General features: G+C 37.4%; 1 protein-coding gene across 1 annotated transcript; it reads right to left on the reverse strand.

The window, feature by feature from the left end:
• Positions 1–10,183: 10,183 nt before the first annotated feature.
• LOC150089176 (uncharacterized) lies at positions 10,184–17,828 on the reverse strand. The gene is made up of 2 exons (XM_090390359.1): positions 17,723–17,828; positions 10,184–11,222 (listed from the first exon to the last, which is right to left on the reverse strand). The coding sequence occupies exon 2, from the start codon at positions 10,999–11,001 to the stop codon at positions 10,366–10,368; it is 636 nt and encodes a 211-aa protein (XP_090246485.1). The 5' UTR covers positions 11,002–11,222; positions 17,723–17,828; the 3' UTR covers positions 10,184–10,365.
• Between the last annotated feature and the right edge of the window lie 326 nt (positions 17,829–18,154).

Here is an 18,154-nt window from a genome sequence, read left to right on the forward strand (position 1 = left end):
GGAATGTTGCTCCAATATCAAGGGCTGTGGTTTTATCTCCAGGAAACTGGGATTTTTCGTCTAGCAAGCAACCGAACTAATCGAGGAATACAGCGCTATTATTTGATCAATGTTCTGACGCCTTACAGCCTTAGTTGCTTGAGCGCTTAATGCACACCAACAACAACATTCACGATTCAATATTCACTTGCTCGTGTATTGGTTACTACGATGTAAAACACTTATCCGTTCCAGTGGTGTATCATCCTATTGTGCAGGAATGCAGCTGAACCAGGGTCCTGAGCTTCGGGGATTGTGTGGTGGGAGGAGGGAATTCAAATTAAAATTTTATTTTTAACGGCACCAGAATTTGTCACTGATATTCGTACAGTTTTTTTTTGCCTTTAGAAGTGTGTGTTCATGGGAACCGAATTGTATGTTTTGTGAGCTGAAATACCCCCTGAATAACGCATGGGCTAAAACTTATTAATGGGATTGTATTAGCTCTGTAACAATGTCAATCATCATACTTTTTTTTTTTACATCTGCCATAGCCGGTGGGCAAACCGAAGAGTACAAAAGGACATGCACATGAGTGATAGCGGTTCAAGTCGCATGATTACTAAGTACTGTGATATTCTTGTGCTCTCTTATCTTGTGAACTCCTTTGACCTTATGTGATCGTCCGGGGTATAAACAGAAAATTTATTCCTATTCCTGGAGTATAAACAGAAAATTTATTCCTATTCTCTTTCTCTTCCTGAAATCACCTAACTGAAGTCCCGATTGAAGAAGACTTTAGAAATTGCTGTATTCGTCAACGGGAACCCACACCGGTCGTCTCCAAAAATAGAAAGAATTAGAAAGTTACATAAAAGATAAATTACGTGGTACCAGGACCTAAGCTCCTGATGACGCGCTGCTTCACTTCTTTGTTCATACCGATGTCAGAAGAACTGTTTGTTTGTTTGTTATTTGGTTTTTAGGAGCATTAGCAACTAAGGCCATATTGCTCCGGGGATATGCGGTGGTCATTCTCTGACCTTTCCGCATCCTCCCTATTTGGTGGGCACGAACCCCGGTCTAATCAAGAAGCGTGTGCTACGCACTGCTGCTCTTTCCCACCTGGCTATGGAGGCACCCTCAGAAGAACTATAGAAATTATTCTTGTAGAATCTGTAAGCTAATTGAAACTGTCACGTCGATCGTCTATTTTGCTCTTACAATCATTAATTACTTACCACATTAAAATGAGTTAACTCTAACTTTTGGCGAGCAGCTAAATGAAAAATTATAAAGAAATTTGTGCGTGCTTTTTTTTTTTTTTTTTCTTTTCTTTTCTTTTTCGGTCTGGTATATTCATCATTATGGTTTTCTTTCATTTTACTGTATTTAACTATGGGGCTAAATTTGTGTCAATGTTCGACTTTTATAGTGTTCATGAGAATTAGTATTGTTCTTGTGTAGATAGTCACATCCAAAAGTTTATTGAAAGGGGAAAAAAATTGCTTAGGGTTTAATATAACTTTTTTTTTTTCTTAGAACTTGTGTGCCCCACTTAATTAGAATTTGTTTATATTTACACAAAGCGATTTGCTTTGCTTGCGCTTTCTGCTTCCAAAATAAGAATATAATTTGTGATGCTTGGGTGTGATCCTGGTTTTTAAATAATTTCCTAAGCTCTCGTCATCATTAGCAAATCATAATCTGTGATCATATGTTCCAGTACCATGTTTTAATATAACGCTCCAATTTTCAGTGAAACTTTATTCAAGCAAGTTTTTTTTTTTTTTGAAAGGTGTTTAGATGTAGTTTCTATAAATTAAAAAAATATATTTCGATAAGGGTAACTGTCATCTGCTCAATTTTTCTGCGAAGCTAAATTTTTAAAATTCTTGAACGATGGAAGTGAATGAAGGACAACCACGATTCATATTCTGTGTAAAACCAACAAAGAATATGAAAATACAATTATTTATTGTACTGTATTTTGTAAATTGATATGTTTTCTAGAACAATGAACATGATAATGAAGAGACCCCAAAAAACAGTCAATCGTTATCACACCAGATCCTGTTAGCCTAGCAACTATCTTAGACCATGGCGTGCACTTTAAGTTGTATTTCACTACCTTGATCACGGGCGAAATGAGCAGGCACTTATCGCTGATTTCAATGTCTCCGTTGCTATGACTACCACCATCACCTCTTTCGTATTGATTGACCAGTTTGCTTTTAAATAATTTCCCTAAGTGTACATTCGTCGGTGCAGTAGCGAACAGGAGGAACGAAGGCAGTTATTCTCTATAAGTATGTATGTGCGTGTGTTTTACTTAAAACAGCAGCTACTCGGATAGCGGATTTGTCTTTTGTTTTCGTTCGAGAGAAAAGGAAACGGAGACATCTTGGAATTTTTCTGAATATGTATAACAACTCGGTGTCCATAATTTTAAAAGCGGAATTGGGCTCAGCTCTTGCATTTTAGTTTGTTATTTAATTTATTTTTAGATAACAAGTTGTTTTTTCTTTTAATGTAGATTATCTTTGAAATCATTCGTTTAGTACAATATGTAAATCTTACTTTTCAACTCACAAATGAGAAATTCAAATTTACTCTTTCACATAATTTTTGCGATTAAACAGACTAGAGGAATGTAACACTGTAAGCAAACACAAAGAGGGTCTTATTTTCATAAACGTAGCCTTTCTTATAACTAAGCGCATTACTCAAGTCAAAGAAACTCAATTTTTATATAACTGAAATCAGTTTTTCTTCTTTAAGTACATTTTCTGGTCAGCATTTTTAATTGTTTGTGATTTATTTTCCCCCCTTTATAATTTTTTTGTCGCACTAGTTCTCTCATTATAAAATCAGGAATATTTTGTCCATATTTCTTGTTTAGTAGATAACACTCCATTCTTATGGAGTTCTGCTTTTATTTTTTAACATGCTTTTAAGAAGGATTCGTTGTTTCATATTTTCGTTTCCGTTCAGTTTTTCCAGATTCAATAGACTCCTCTAATTACAGTGAATATTATATGAAATAGTGAAAATATAAATTCCATCACTCCACAGAATCTATTAATTTTTATTTTGCTTTATTTTTATTTGTTACATAATTGTACGAAATTCTGCTGCCTCTTGTAACTTTATAAAATTGTATTCTCTGGAACAGTGGTACGCCTACTGCAGGAAGTATGTGAGCTCTTTTCGATGGGTACAAAATATTAAAACAGATGCTGAACTCCATATAAAGGCACCATAAAGAATATTGAGTTAGAGACAATTTTTCATTCACATATATACTATATCTAGTTTTCATCCCACAAAATAAAAAACTATTTATGGAATTAACGAAATAATTTTTCTTTAGTTTATTTTTTATACGTTTCTACTACAATTTTGTAAACCACATAAGCTGTTGTCCTGTTAAAATTCAAGTTCTAAACAGAACTAATGTAGTCTCTTTGCCACTTCTCTAATTATGATGTTTAATTGGTCATATATCTTGGAAGAAGATAATAGATATAAAAGTACTTTAATTACAATACACCGGACTCCTTCCCCTCATACTGTAAATTTGTTGCTAATCATATCTTAAGCAGATTTCTAAATGGGCAGTGCTTTTAATTTAAACGGTAATCATTTTGTTTCAGAATGAAGGATCTCAATAAAAACTTTCTTCCAAGAATTGAATTCTGGAACCGTTCCCAACACCTCTCGCTACATATACTGTAAATTTGAAATGTAGACAAAAGTTATTTGAGGAACGCTCTCTATAGTTGTCTCCTAATTCAGTTTTCCATTTTTTTGGAAAGTAAGATAAAATGCATTCATCTTTAGAATTTCATCTAGGGTCTAGAAAAAGACTAGCTTCAGGAACCGAATGATATTTCACTAACCCATTACTGCATTTCCAGATGATCAGTTAAATATAATTATTTCTGTGTTTAGAATTTCGCTTAAGGTGCCATTTTTAAAATAAGCTGCTTCCTTTTAAGCATCCGTTTTTTATTATTTTTTTTTAGCAGAGGTTCTGATTATATACCATCTTACCAAAATATTACGGAGCGCAGGTAATAAAATGTAAATTTACCATTAGCAGCGATGACAGCAGCAAATGTCCTTGCATAGATTCATCTTACTGTGCACAGATATCCCTGGTGATATTATTCCATTCTTGTTCAAGAATGACGCTAAATCTGTAAGATTCATTGATTGCAAAGGCCAATCTCAGATGCGTTGTTGCAAATGATCCCACACATTTTCGATGGGATTCTCGGATATCCAGTGGCCATGGCAGATGCACATCACTGGTTCTCTTCATGGCATTCCTGCACAGCTCTCTCTCTCGGCTGTGGTATCGTTGTTTTGGAATAGTTCTTCCCCTCCGAGTATAGCGTCACCATATGGAATGATCCTGGTCGGCAAGAGGACCTGCACTGTACCACAAAACCACCACAAGTTGCCTTCACAGAGGACTGGATGCTTTCGGGATCTGTTGTATCGGTTTGTGCTGAACGGTGTTCACCGTCGTTTTATTTGCCACGATTTTTTTATATTTTTAGTGGTTTACCAGCCAGTGTTGCCGCTCCCGACACCATTACAAACAATTACACTGCGAACAAAATATCTGTGACTCCGATCGCGGAGTGTCCTCTTGTTCTTCTCATTACTGGTTTTGTTCCACAGTAGCGATTCAAAGCTGGGGTCTCTAAAGGATTGCTAAGGCAGTGTATTATGGATATTTTGTTTTTATACATGTCATATTTATTAATTTGGCATTAAAAAGCAAGTCCAGAAGCCAATAATTTCATTATGATTGGTTGATCAATTGTTTGAAAACACATGAAGGGTTTTCAAACTGTGTTATGTACTAGTACATAGAAGAATGTGAATATACCAATGAAAGGGATCAATCAATAGAATTTTTATGCGGTGGGAAGTTCGAACGAGATCAAGGAGAAAAAATATATGTATATGAATAAAGACTGATTTCGAACAGAGCTTTCAATTTTTTATTGTTTTCAGGAGATGATATCTATGCGAAACTTGTATTTTCTATGTTGTCATTAAAAGCAAATAAAGAATGAAATTTTAAGCGAAAATCGTGCCTGATTTAAGGTTAACACAAACGAAGAATATTTGCGATGAAAAGTTATGTCAATAAAACAAGTTTTATTTATTTATTTGACAAAAAGAAATTACTTAAACCAGTATGCTGAAACTCCAATTCTCAGATTCCGTATAAATTTCCACTCTGGTAGTACTCAAACACTTGCGTTTAAACCGCCTAGGACATTTCTTCTGTTAGTGCACCCAGTAATCCGCCATAAAATTACAGGAAAATACTTTTTTATTCCTTAATTTCTCAAAAATTCTTGAACTTTCGAGAAATTTAAATGTAGCTTGTATATTACATTTCATGTTGTACAAATTACGAATGGGTTGGTTTGACAGGAACAATGAAAAACAATATAAATCAACATTGTAATTAACAAAAAAAGTGGTGCAAAAGGGAAGTGGATTAAACGGATGCCCGCACTGGGGTCCTGGCACAAAAGGGAAGGCCCCAGAACGTTTATTAAACGGTTAAAACATATAACAAAAGGAAAGAGGTAGTTCCAAAACCAACCCTTGCAACCCTTGAATTGTGTAAGAAGAATTTTTGGATGTACTGTAGCTAGAAACTTTAAAAACTAGAACACTGGCACCAAGAGCACTAGTAACCAGTGTTCTGATTTGTAATTGTTTGTAGGTTAGAAAGCACTACGTTGTAAATTTATATGTAATTCCGAAAGAATTTTCTTTGATGTTTGTGTCTCTGAAATATAAAACATTAGTTTGAAAAATTTTATCAGAACGATACCCAGGGGCTCACATCTGGTGAGTATGGGCTTGGCACACCCAGGGTCCTGAGCTGGATATCATCATTCTTCTCTTTCTTGGTGATTCCCTTCTAGTTCTAGTTCTCTCTCTCTCTCTCTCTCTCTCTCTCTCTCTCTCTCTCTCTCTCTCTCTCTCTCTCTCAGGGTAACTCGGGGAAATTTTTTTTTTTTTGGCTGGTGCAGCATAAGCCTCAGGCTTCCTTGCACCATATAGCTAATAATAATAATAATATTTCATGATTTATCATCTCTGGAAGCTTGAAATTTCAGAAGTTTCCAAAAAATCGAATATAATCAAAGCTCATAACTACACATGAGATATCTCGATTTATTTTTCTTGTGCTTCGACTTTGGTTTACAGGATATCTCATAAAAGAATAATTATAGGGTCTGTGTCTACTTTTGATATAATCATAATCAGAAAATCTAATTTTACTTATTAATTCCGCTTGCACTCATACCAGTTTTGAATTTGTACTGGAATCTTCTTAAATTAGATTTTTTTTTTCCGCTCCCTTATTACGAGATGGAATATTCATTATGATTCTAACCTTCTCAAATTCCCAGAGGCATGGAATGGCGATCGATATCTTTCCCCCCACCCCTACATGCTTCGTTAAATACTCGATATGATTGCTATGCGAGTTCAGAAAATCTGTACACTTACTTTAGCTGAAAGTCTGTTCACGTTTCTCGTGACTATTAGTTTAAACTCGTGGAAGCAGTGCTCCTCCATTACTACTTAACTTGCGTGGTATTTTAATATCTAGCTTTCTCTCAGCTTTCTAAGACTTCTCCGGAATATGAAGAGAACCGAAACATCTGCTTATAAATCTGATATATAGCAAAACCATTTTAGTGATGAAACACAGGTTAGCAGATAGCATGTATTATTAATGTATTGGCTACAAGTGAATCCATAAGTCCGCACAAACTTAATCGAGATTCCTTTTGGATGATTATCTCGGTAAATAACCATTACCTCTAAATATTACAAATAGCCTTTGTGGTATTTAAAATTAAAACTCTTATACATTCAATATATCCTTGTTAACACCGTCCAAAGGACAGCACAGTGTCAACGTCATCTCGAGAATATGTGATTATGGAATACTGTCTCTTCTTCAGCATCAACACCTGCTCTCGAAGAAGATACACAATGATAATTATTTTCTGTAAAGTGAAAAGATTTGTCCTGCTAATGTCAATTTACTTGACAACTCAGTTACAGACTCATTTCATGCTTTCCCACCTCTTTTCTTATAATGCTGGAAATAAATAGAAGAAGAAAAAAATCTAGATTTACTGGTCGATATATATCTTTTTCAGGGAACTTTTAAAACTACTAAAATTGGAATGCATAATGTAACCCAGTTGTCTATGATTGGATCCCTTCCACGTTATGTACTGTAGTATATTTCTACCCAAACAGTGAGGATTCATTCTCCTATTCTATACAGATTTATAGTGTTAATAATATTTTGTAATATTTGATATTACGCGCGATTTTTTCTGAACTGTGGTCATTTAACGGAACAGTGTTGTAACAAACCAATCCTGCTTTTGAGACTGCATAGTAGGATCTGACTCCATATATTGAAGTTGAGCTTCGGTTCTGCAAAAATCAGCACAACTGACGATAACCAAGAAGAAAGCCAAAAATGATATCCAAATCTTTGTGAGTGGGGAACCGGTGCAAAAGGTGACCTCTCATACTGATCTTGGCCTCACCTGGGATGTTGGACTCACTTTTCAGCCTCACTTTGCCAGGATGAGGCAGAAGACGTACGCTGCTCTTTGGGTAGTGCGTCAAGAGTTCGTTGGTGTGCATCAGCCAGCGCTGCTTGTTCGGCACATCCTGAGGTGTATTACGCCGATTCCTCTCTATGCTTCAGAAATTTGGTCCTCTGCCTCATACCTTCAGAAGTATCTTAGTTTAGAGTACTGGTTGCTTAGATGGATGAACAGGGTGGTAGGCCACCCCCTAACTATCTCCAGATCTATCCTACAAGCAAATCTGGGCACCACTCCCTGGAGACATATCATCATGACAAAAAATGTTCTCACGCTTGCACGGCTTATAACGAGGCGAATTGATGCTCCATCAGTATCCGCATTAATCTCTGGCCCGAGGAGGGCAAGAGGGAAGCACCCCGACTCCTGTCTCCCTCTACGTCTTACGCTGTCAAATATTGATTCCCTGAGGAACATGTTTCCAGCCAATTGTCTTCGGATCTTCAATAAATTTAGGATCCACCCTGATAGGTTCTGTGAAGACAAGCCCTACAGGAAGGAAATCCTCAAGAACTGTTACCAGATTATGAACCTATAATACTCACCTGCTCCTGGACAGACCTTTTTTTTTTTTTTAACTTGCCTATTTGTATATGACAGAGACTTTCTGTCTTCATGTAATCATGTATACTACTGTATATTTTGTACATTATTGTTTATTTAATCCTGTAAAAGTCTCGGGTCGAGCACGAATGTACCCTTGTTTATTGTACATTGTGTTCCTCGCACCTTAGTCTGTATTCACACCCTTCTGGCACAGAGCCGTCCCGGGGTGACCCAAAGTTTCTTGGGAAATAAACTGATTTTAATAAATAATAATAATAATAATAAAAAAAATATTGTACTGTACATAGCTTTGAGAAAACTGAGTTTGCTACTTCGTTCATCGATTTCGTATCGTGGAAGTATTTCGCCACGAGTTGCCTTTGGTATTGAACTACTAAATAAATAAAAAACACTTCTCCCTTCTCCAATGGAGAAATATACTGATATTTATTTTAAATGTATGCTCAGACCATGTTTTCTACTCTGATTGTGGTATTCTCGGTGGATGAACCCCTGAACAATCTAGTAACAAAATATATCCACAATGTGTGGGATACGAGATGGTGCAGTAAATGATCTAACCATATAGACTTAACCATGTTTGCTTTTACTCTACTTAGAAGGCGTACTCCTCAAAGGGCCGAAGTTCTGCCCTATTGTAGCTACTTTCTAATTTTCCTACACTAAGTGATAAAGATATTTATTGAGAGTTTTCATTAAGAGAGATGGAGACGCAGTTATGAAATTACCGTTCAGATGCTTCCATTTTCGCTGCTCCGACGGGAGCATAATTTTATTCCATTAACAGACACAAATAGTTGCTTCAAAGCGTGTAGCTAAATTAGTAGATAATCGATACACATTTGTCTTAGCACAAATTTAAAGCTTTTGAAAATGCGAAATTCAGATAAATTAATATATACAACTACACGTGAGTACATATAGGATTCGTTTTATCCATGTAAGTGAAGCAATGCCAATATATCAGTATTTTATCCATCAATAATGTTGTTCTTTATAGCTCGCGTTGCGCTTGATAGGAACTTCTTGGAAATTCCTGTTAAATTGATTAAAAACAAAGCTTCTGTAACACATAAGTTTACAATAAAATCTGAATTCTGATGTCATCAGGTTGTGGTCAGATATAAAGTAAGGCTGGCATAATATTTCCCCCATATTGTGGTTTTAGGTGCACTGTAATCAGTTAACAACAATCCTTTTGTGTCCCAAAAATTTGAGGCCAACACTTGTCTAGATGGTTGGGTTCAAAACGTTTTCGGGATTGGAGATCCTTATGTTCCCACTGGATGCTTTCTTATTTGGATTCAGGATCATAAAAATGTAGTTAAATTTAATCACCAGTCAATAAACGAGATAAAAATCTATCTGGATTAGCGAGAATTAATTTTAAATTCTCTTTTAATGATTTCACTCGTTGATATATTTCATGAATGGAAAGGCTTCTGATTTTTCACAAACTTTGGACATTAGAACTTGAATCATACTCAATTGACTCCCGTTCTGTTTTGAACTCTGCCAACTATCTTGCAACAGTAGCATAACCGGATGATGCTTCCCCAAACACCAAAACCATTAAGCAATAAAAATAATCTGTTCTATAATTTATTAATAGATTTTATATACCCTGTTCTCAGAACTTTTTAACCACCCTTCGTAGTCATATATAGGGAGTCAAGAAATATCGTGAAGAGGTATATTCCTCTGCTAATAACAAAAATAGTATGACGTACAGGAGATGCTACTGAAGCGTTAGGAGACGCTATTGAAATGTTGATGAAAGGAAAATGTTTACACAGTGGCAAGATGTCTTTCACTTGTTGCAACAGACACAGGACAAGGATTACTGACAAAACTAATTTTATTATCCATGCAGTGCACGCTTACAGCTATTTCTTTACACCACCTTTAAGCTACTTTTAACACGTAGTAAAAATCAAAAATAACACATCTGGGAAAGTTACTCTTCACTCACCAGATATTGCTGTTAGTCCTGTTTTTTTCGAACTTGGGTGGGGATTAAAAAAAACGCATAAATAAATAAAGGAATAACGAAACACAATTCAGCACATCCGTGAGTTTTGCCTGAACACCATCGGCACGAAAAACCAGTAAGTTCAAAAGTTTTGTGTGGGTCGCTTCAGGTAGCAGGTGCGTGCAGTCGGACCACGTGCTCAATCTTCTGTCCTGGCGAAATGAATCCTCGTCCGCACACTTCACACGCGTACGGAAACTGTTTGGTGTGTTTATAAATCACGTGGGCTTTAAGCGTGCTCGCTTGGGTGAAGCTTTTGAAACAAAGCGTGCAAGTATAGGGCCGCTCTTTCGTGTGTACACGCGTGTGACACAGAAGGGTGTTACGGAGCGAAAACGACTTGCCGCAATCGAGGCATTCGTAGGGTCGCTGGTTGGTGTGAGTCTTCTCGTGCGAAGCCAGGTTCTTATTGGTCACGAATGTTTTGCCACAGACTCCGCATGATAGCGATTTTTCCGGCGATGCTTCTTTCGGAAGAGTGGCTGCCAACCTTGAGGGAACTGATCTCGTCTTCCCGCGCGGTGTCGGACAATTCTGCGATTGGCTTGAGAGGGTTATCACGTGCCTCTTTATTGGAATGGACTTGCGACGTCGTCTCCGCTGCGCATCATATACACAGTTGTCAGGAGCCATTGTTGACGTTGGGATTTTATCATCTTCCGTCACTGATGCCGACAATCCACCTTCGTATTGGGCTCCTTCCGCAAGCTGATTACGGAGGGAGTGACAGGAGAGGTCCATCGGTGTCACGGAAGAATCGGCGTTTTTCGGCACACGCGCACGGAGAGAATACGTGAACTCCGGCTTTCCAGCCCCGCCTCGCAAGGATCGACGGGAACGTGCGCGAGTCGTTGCGCGCTCCAGCTTGTTGTTTTTGGGGGTTACTTAAAAGTCCCGCAAATCGTTCCTCTGAATCAGACGACGGCTGCCGCATCACATTCACTCGCAGTGGACAATGATACCTGAAAGATGAAACAAAACATCAAGGTCAGCTTGTTGTAAACTGCAAACACCATTTTTTATACAACTTCTATCGACGTCTCGAAGCAGCTTACCTTCACTATCTGACATCTGTCCCGGCTTGAGAAAGAAAGGAGAATAATTTTGGGGGTAATAAAGAAAATCGCACCAGGGTTCGAGCTCGTGACAACACACGGTTAACAGAAAAAGGACTGGGGTGCGTTGTCAGGAGCCTGGGCCCTGTTTTCTTTACTGGCCTCCAAAGTCATTTAAATCTCTTTTTCTTCTAGGTCCCCATAAGCTTAGCTTCACCATTCGGTCCTTTCCCAGTCGCCACAGGATGACACACTACTGCTTTCTCCTAACTTTTCTGATACTCCAGAGTCAGAAAGTTGATTACCAGTTATTAGAGCAATTTAGTCATGCTTTTAATAGCCCATACAATGTCTACAACACTGCTGAATAAAATCCTTAAAGTGAAACTTTGGAAACGCCCATTCAAAAACTCTTGAAGATAGTGTCCAAGCAAACAGACGAGCCAAAAATGGCAGAACTAATTTTAATATCCGGACAGAAAAATTTGCCACAGAAAGTAAGAAAGAAAGAGGGAGCCAAAATATTGTCTATTTCTTAAATTTGCTTAAAAGAAAAAAGAAAGTCTAATAATAGATTTTCATAAATTAGCCCAAATCAGGAAATATATACATTAAAAAATTCTATCGATATCAATAGTGACGAAACTACCATACCACAAGGACATCTGTAAATAACAGTCAGAAGCAATAAAAAGTAAACTCCAAGTACGATTGACTTTAAAACAAAACCTTAAAAACTTCTGCCGGAAGTAGTACCCAAGAAAAGAGAATAAGATTGGTTGACGGCAACCCATCAAGCAACAGCAAAAGGTGATGCTGAAAGTAATAAAATCGAAGTGGAACCTCCGGAATTCTTTCACGCTGAGGAAGTAGTTTATAATTACAGTAGTAAATCATTAGTATAGATGACCAACTTTTTCTTGTATCCAGAAGATGCTGACGTTCGTTGTTGTTGGCTTTCAAAAGGTGCATAAGTGACTTAGATCATAGTGCTCCATTCTGTACTATGTATGTTCAACTGTTCATGGAACGATTTGCACATTGTGCGGGATGAAAAATACAGAATAACTCAAGGGGCTCTAGATCCTCCTCCTCCTGAGATCGGTTAAATACAGCCTGCCTCGATTGAAGAGGACTCAAAATGGAGTTTTCGTAATATTCTTTTCGATCAATATCAGAAAGTGTACCGAAGTGGAAAACTTTGCCTTCCTAATTGAAGAAGTGGATTGTGTAAGAATTGTATCGGATAGACAAGGCTGTCGTACTGGAGCGCTGCCTTGGACAAGGGTATACAAGGCATCAGTACCCGCATCATACGAAGAATCTTACAAAGAATGCTCTAATGGAAGTCATCACTTATCGCAGACACCAGCAGGAAAATACAACTGCGTTGAGGGCAGATACACAAAGAATGGATATAGGAGAACCGAAGGCATCATGTGATCTGAGTTCAGATTTACGCTTTTCGACGGCGATGAAACAGTGCAAGTATGAAAGAGACCACACGAAGCACTGGAACTCTCCTGTTGCGTACTTGCACTACAGGCTGTTAGAGGAGGAGGTGTAATAGTGTGGGTCGTGTTTTTATGGTATATCCTGATACTACTTTAGAGTAGCGTGAATGCTAGAGCATATTTGAACTTTATTGCTGATCAGGTACATCATTTCATGTACGCTTACCTCCAGTGATAGGAGTACTTTCAAGAAGAGAGTGAATCTGTCCACCCTGTCAAATATGTTGCTTACCAGTTATTAGAGTGATAACTGGTAATCAACCTGGTAACTAGTAACGAGAAAGATTTCGAACATTTGCTGTGGCCAGCACAATCCACAGATTTCAATCCTATTGAGCATTTGTAGGATGAACTGGAAAGGCGCGTTCATCCACATAATCTTCTACTTACATCACTCCAGGAACTGAGGACAGTTTGGTTACATTTTCCAATACTTAGGCTCCCCAAGTATTGGAACCACGTCTTTTTGATTTTTTTTTTAAATGGCATCGACGAAGGGATACAGGCACTTGTGGGTGGCACAGTTTGTATAATCACCGTCCGCCCCACACAGGGTGGAAAAGACCCGAGTTTCCCGTCAATTACGTAAGGACTTTTATAGGTCTTTTTCACAACATGGCTGAGTTAGTCAATCTCAGGCGAGAGTACCATGGTTTTTTCTTCTGGAAACTCGGAATTTTTGTCCAGCAAACAGCAAATCGTCCACAGAACACAGTTTACAGACATAATATATATATAGATCAATATGACGTAAGCTGAATCTGTCCTTGCATTTTCCTACATTAAAACATAACTGCAACTTCTGACTATCCTCCATAGGCCTCTATGCTATTAAGACCGGCAGAGTAGCTAATCATAAGTACCAAGCAGTGCTTCTTCAGATAGGCTTCAGGGATGGTCAGAGAAGATGCAGTTATGTTTTAATGCAGCAAAATGCAAGGACTTACATTTGGGGACGGCAACCTCAAAATAACTTACACACTTGCTGTGGCTCAGTTAAAAAAAAAAGTAAATGAAGGAAGGGGTTATAATACGGGAGGATATGACGTTCTCTGTGCAGTGCAAGCAGGCGCCAAGGAGGGCTCGAAGTGTTCTATCGATGATTTATGGAATATTTATTTGTAGAGATGGGAGATCATAATCCTGGAATACTGTGTTCAAGTATGGAGACCGCACCTAAAAGACAGAGCTTCTTGTAGAGGTCCAAATTTGGGCAACACGCCTGGTGAGCTTGGAAAAATTGCGTGCATAAAACAGAACTGAGTGAGATCTTTAAGCCTCTTAGAGGAGATAGTAAAATGAATGAAGGAAAAATTTTCATGGTTATAAATGCTACTGGAATTAGCGGACATAAATTGAAATTACGGAGGGGATGAGAGTTAAACTGTAAGAAGTAGAAGTTTCAGCTAGAAAGCTGTTAATTAATGTGATCAGTTTGGAGAAATTCGAAGATCTGCTAGATAGGCACCTACATGAGCAGGGAAGGTAATTTATTTTATATAGTTATTAATATTTTTGTCGGGTGTAGCAAAAACCTGCGTGGGTACGGTTTCCTTGCACCACGTGGTTAATGCTAATACCAGCACCCGTGCCACATCGTGTTTAACTCTGATTCACGATCCCAACATCTTAACGATCTCACTTGGTCTTATTGTGTTGGGTGGCATCCAGCTTATAAAAAATTCACTTAGGGTTATTCACAAGCTACATAACCAGATTGTTTAACTTTTTGATTATGGACAACTCCATGGTACGCAAGCTCTGCCAAACCTATAGAAATGAACCCTTCATGTTCCAGCACGATAACGCTCCCCGTCTAGAATCCGATTTTGGACTTGCAATGCGGGTCGTGTCTTAGTAAATTTTGCGGTTCGGGTAGGGTTAAAAATTTTGAATTAAAATAATTTATTATCAAAAATTAATATATTATTAGCTTTTTCTAAGTACTTGTAATTTTAAAATGATATATGGGGATTTCTACAATATATATAATTATGTCTGTAGCAAGAAGGGGGGATAACTTAAAATTCCGCTCAGGTGTTCTGGAATGGCTAAATTCTTTACTAGTACTACACTAATTGACCACTCCATCTTATATAATTAAGATGCATATTTATTTCAGAAACTTCATTGCAACTCTTTAGTAAATTGGTATTAAGTAAGTGATAATCCTCAGAGATTCAACGATGTATGAATTTCATTTGCAGCAGGAAAGAGTACTTCAATGCTGTTGTTTTCATGTTTTGAATACCTTCGTGAAAAGCTTGGATGCCTTCCTTCACAGATTTTCATAAACCAGAGTTTATACCGCCTCTCAACTGAATTTTCTGTCCATTGGTGGAGGTTGATTTTTTGCAAGGTACTAGTCTAGATTGCATCAGATCTCCCCCCCCCCCCCACAAAGGAAAAATGATCGGCCTCGCCATTGCTGCAACATATTTTACATATACCATTATATACACATATTTTGCAGCTCTCAGGGACCTGTGGCTTCTTTCTCTTTAAATGGACAGGTTACGAAGGTAAAGGTGTAACATTTACAACGTATATAAAAGGATGTTTACTTTTTTTTAAAGAAAAAGTATCAGGCATATGTATATTTGTTACTTGTAGATCAGTGTATGAAGTTACCCTATGTCCAGTTTTTAGAGAAAATTGACCAGGACATTGAGCTCACACATAAATATTTTCACATTTTACAACTAATATAAATCTTTCGTTCTTTTATTTTGAGGACAAAATGTTCTGGTCACTGATGTCGTGGATGATCAGTATACAACTGATTTTTATTTCAACATTTCCCATACAGATTTGGAGTGAAATGGCCATAAAACATTTTGAATTGTCACAGAGGCATTGACTTTAATCAAAAATTCGATCAACTGATATTTCAGCTTAGTTTAATCAGTCTTAAACAACTTCGCTCATCTAAACATGTGATCGAAACGAGACTAATTGGAGTACTGTGTCTGGACTAGCCCTAAGCAGGATTGATTATGCAATAATATGATATAAAAGCTCCTGTGATACACTATCGGATTGACGACTTGAGAAATAAAACCAGCATCAGGTTCGGACTTGAAGAATAGACTTCCGAGAAAACACTTTTGTTGTGATTTGTAAGTGTATAGAGGACTGCATGCCTCTTTTATTTGGGATTTTTCTCGAGTATCTTCCTAGTTGGAGGGGAAAGATATCAGAGATCCATAATCGAACATGTTAACGACTTTGCGGCCGAGGACTACATTGCAACTTATATGCTGTTATTATGGCAGTATAATAAGAGACGTGTAACTACTGCAGGAAGATTGCAACCAATAGATAATAGTAGGGGTGGATAATCAGTAATGCGCACTGAAAAAGTCTATGTGCACGATTAAACAAGTTTACCACAGCGCATTTTTATAATTTTGTTTCATATTTTTGATTTATATCCATTAAAAGAAAGATTCTAAATCTTTCAAAAACGAGTCGCGATCAGAATATATAAAATAAATATATTCCAGACACACCAATACCGGAAAATGGATGTCCAATTCTAGCATTTTAATGATTGGATGATAACCCTGTCACTATACAAATCCACGCCAAGAAGTATTCCTCGCTGACAGTATAGTGATATCGCCAGTTCTCACTCGTTCGGAAGATCTGGGTTCGAATCCCCTTGAGGGCCAGAGGAATTCTGAAAGGCCTCTTCAACACACTTGTAGAACACACTTCGGTGTATCTGATCAGATACATAATTTCATGACACATAGGTTTCTTCAACAAAACGTGTAATGTGAAAAGCCATTAAAACTACATCGAACTAAAGACTGGTATGAACAGAGGAGGAATATGGATATTTGGAACAAAGTGCAGGGGGGGGGAAAGTAGCACTCTGAGGAAGGTCAAATAGTTTTGTAGAGTGAACGGGAGAGAAAGCATTAGATTATATAATTTGGATGTTAAAAATAAGCCGCTCAATGAAACATCTTGGTTGATTCCTGTTTCATTAACAAGGTGTGGGCTACCTCGGATTGCGAAGGGGTGAGAGCAAGAAAGATCATAAAACGTGTTCATTTGGCTTAGTTCTGAGACGGCCAATGTCTAGCTAAGAAAGAAGAGATTGGCCATTTTTGCATAATAAAGATATAACAAAATAATAGTTCAAACATATTATAATCACAGCCTTGACATTTGGCTTTTTTTTAGAAAGAAGGCCTCAGAATTACAAAAGGAGTATTCATTTTTAGTTGTAGTACTCGCATGGCAAAACTATGTTGTACAGGTGTATATGTGTGTGTATATATATAAGTGCACGTATACTATATAAGCATGTATATGTGTGCAAATTTGTATGTGAGCATATGCGGTTGCATATTCCATATTAATCAGTTTGATGGCTTCCTCGTTGTTTAAGTGAAGAAATGCTAAGGCACGAAGAATTTGAGAAACCACCACGAAACGTATTAAGTTCGACCTGCAACTTAAGACTCTGTATTTAATCGCTTTGGTGATATAGAGCAGAGTGCACTTATTTGAATATCCGAGGTAGTTTAAGAATTTATCTCCTTGAATTATGCGACAAGTAATGAATGCGATGGGCCCTTTCGCCGGAAGCCTTAAAGCACTGCTTTATCAGAGTAGGACAATGATATAACATATCGTACATGAATAATGAATGAACTAATTAATCACGCAGCATTAACACCCAACGAACACTTCCATTCAACAATTATTAAGGGAATAACAACTTTGTGTCAGAAAATCCCAGAACCACTCATTGAACATAGTTCTATACGAAATATCACATTTAATACAACACTTCTACGAATATTACAAGTATCATATATTAAAATAATGTTAATATTAATACCATCTCAAATATATGTCAGTAAACTAGTTTCTTACCCTTATTAGCGAGGGTGTTGCACGAATTCTTCCAAATTACTTCAGAGGAGTCATATGTTACGTGGCTCGAACAACTGTATGTTATTTTTCCAGTTTCAGCCACTTTTTTACGAACGCCCTCTTCATTCGAAGAGCTGTACCAACCTAAGAATAGACTCCTGTCCTATAGGTTCATTTTATGTAACTTAATTAACATAAAAGTATGCCACGACTTGCAATTGGCGCCGTGAGAGATTTTTCATGGAAATCGCTGACATTTTCATCCAAAGAGTACGTATATTGGAAATTGAAGTGGATCCATATATGTATGGAAATTACTGAAAGTCAGTCCACGCTATATATACAATTTAATGGAAATTTTACGTTAGATAAAGATTTTTATAGAAAGAAATTCTCAGCTCAGTTGTCTAAGAAGTGGGGGGGGGGTTCGTT

Source organism: Mastigoproctus giganteus, chromosome 2 (genome assembly GCF_048544385.1).
Source record: "Mastigoproctus giganteus isolate SK-2022 chromosome 2, ASM4854438v1, whole genome shotgun sequence".
Lineage (NCBI taxonomy): Eukaryota > Metazoa > Arthropoda > Arachnida > Uropygi > Thelyphonidae > Mastigoproctus > Mastigoproctus giganteus.

What these genes read in the sequence shown, in the direction of transcription:
- LOC150089176 (XM_090390359.1), bottom strand. Translation starts at nt 11,001, where the DNA reads ATGGACCTCTCCTGTCACTCCCTCCGTAATCAGCTTGCGGAAGGAGCC.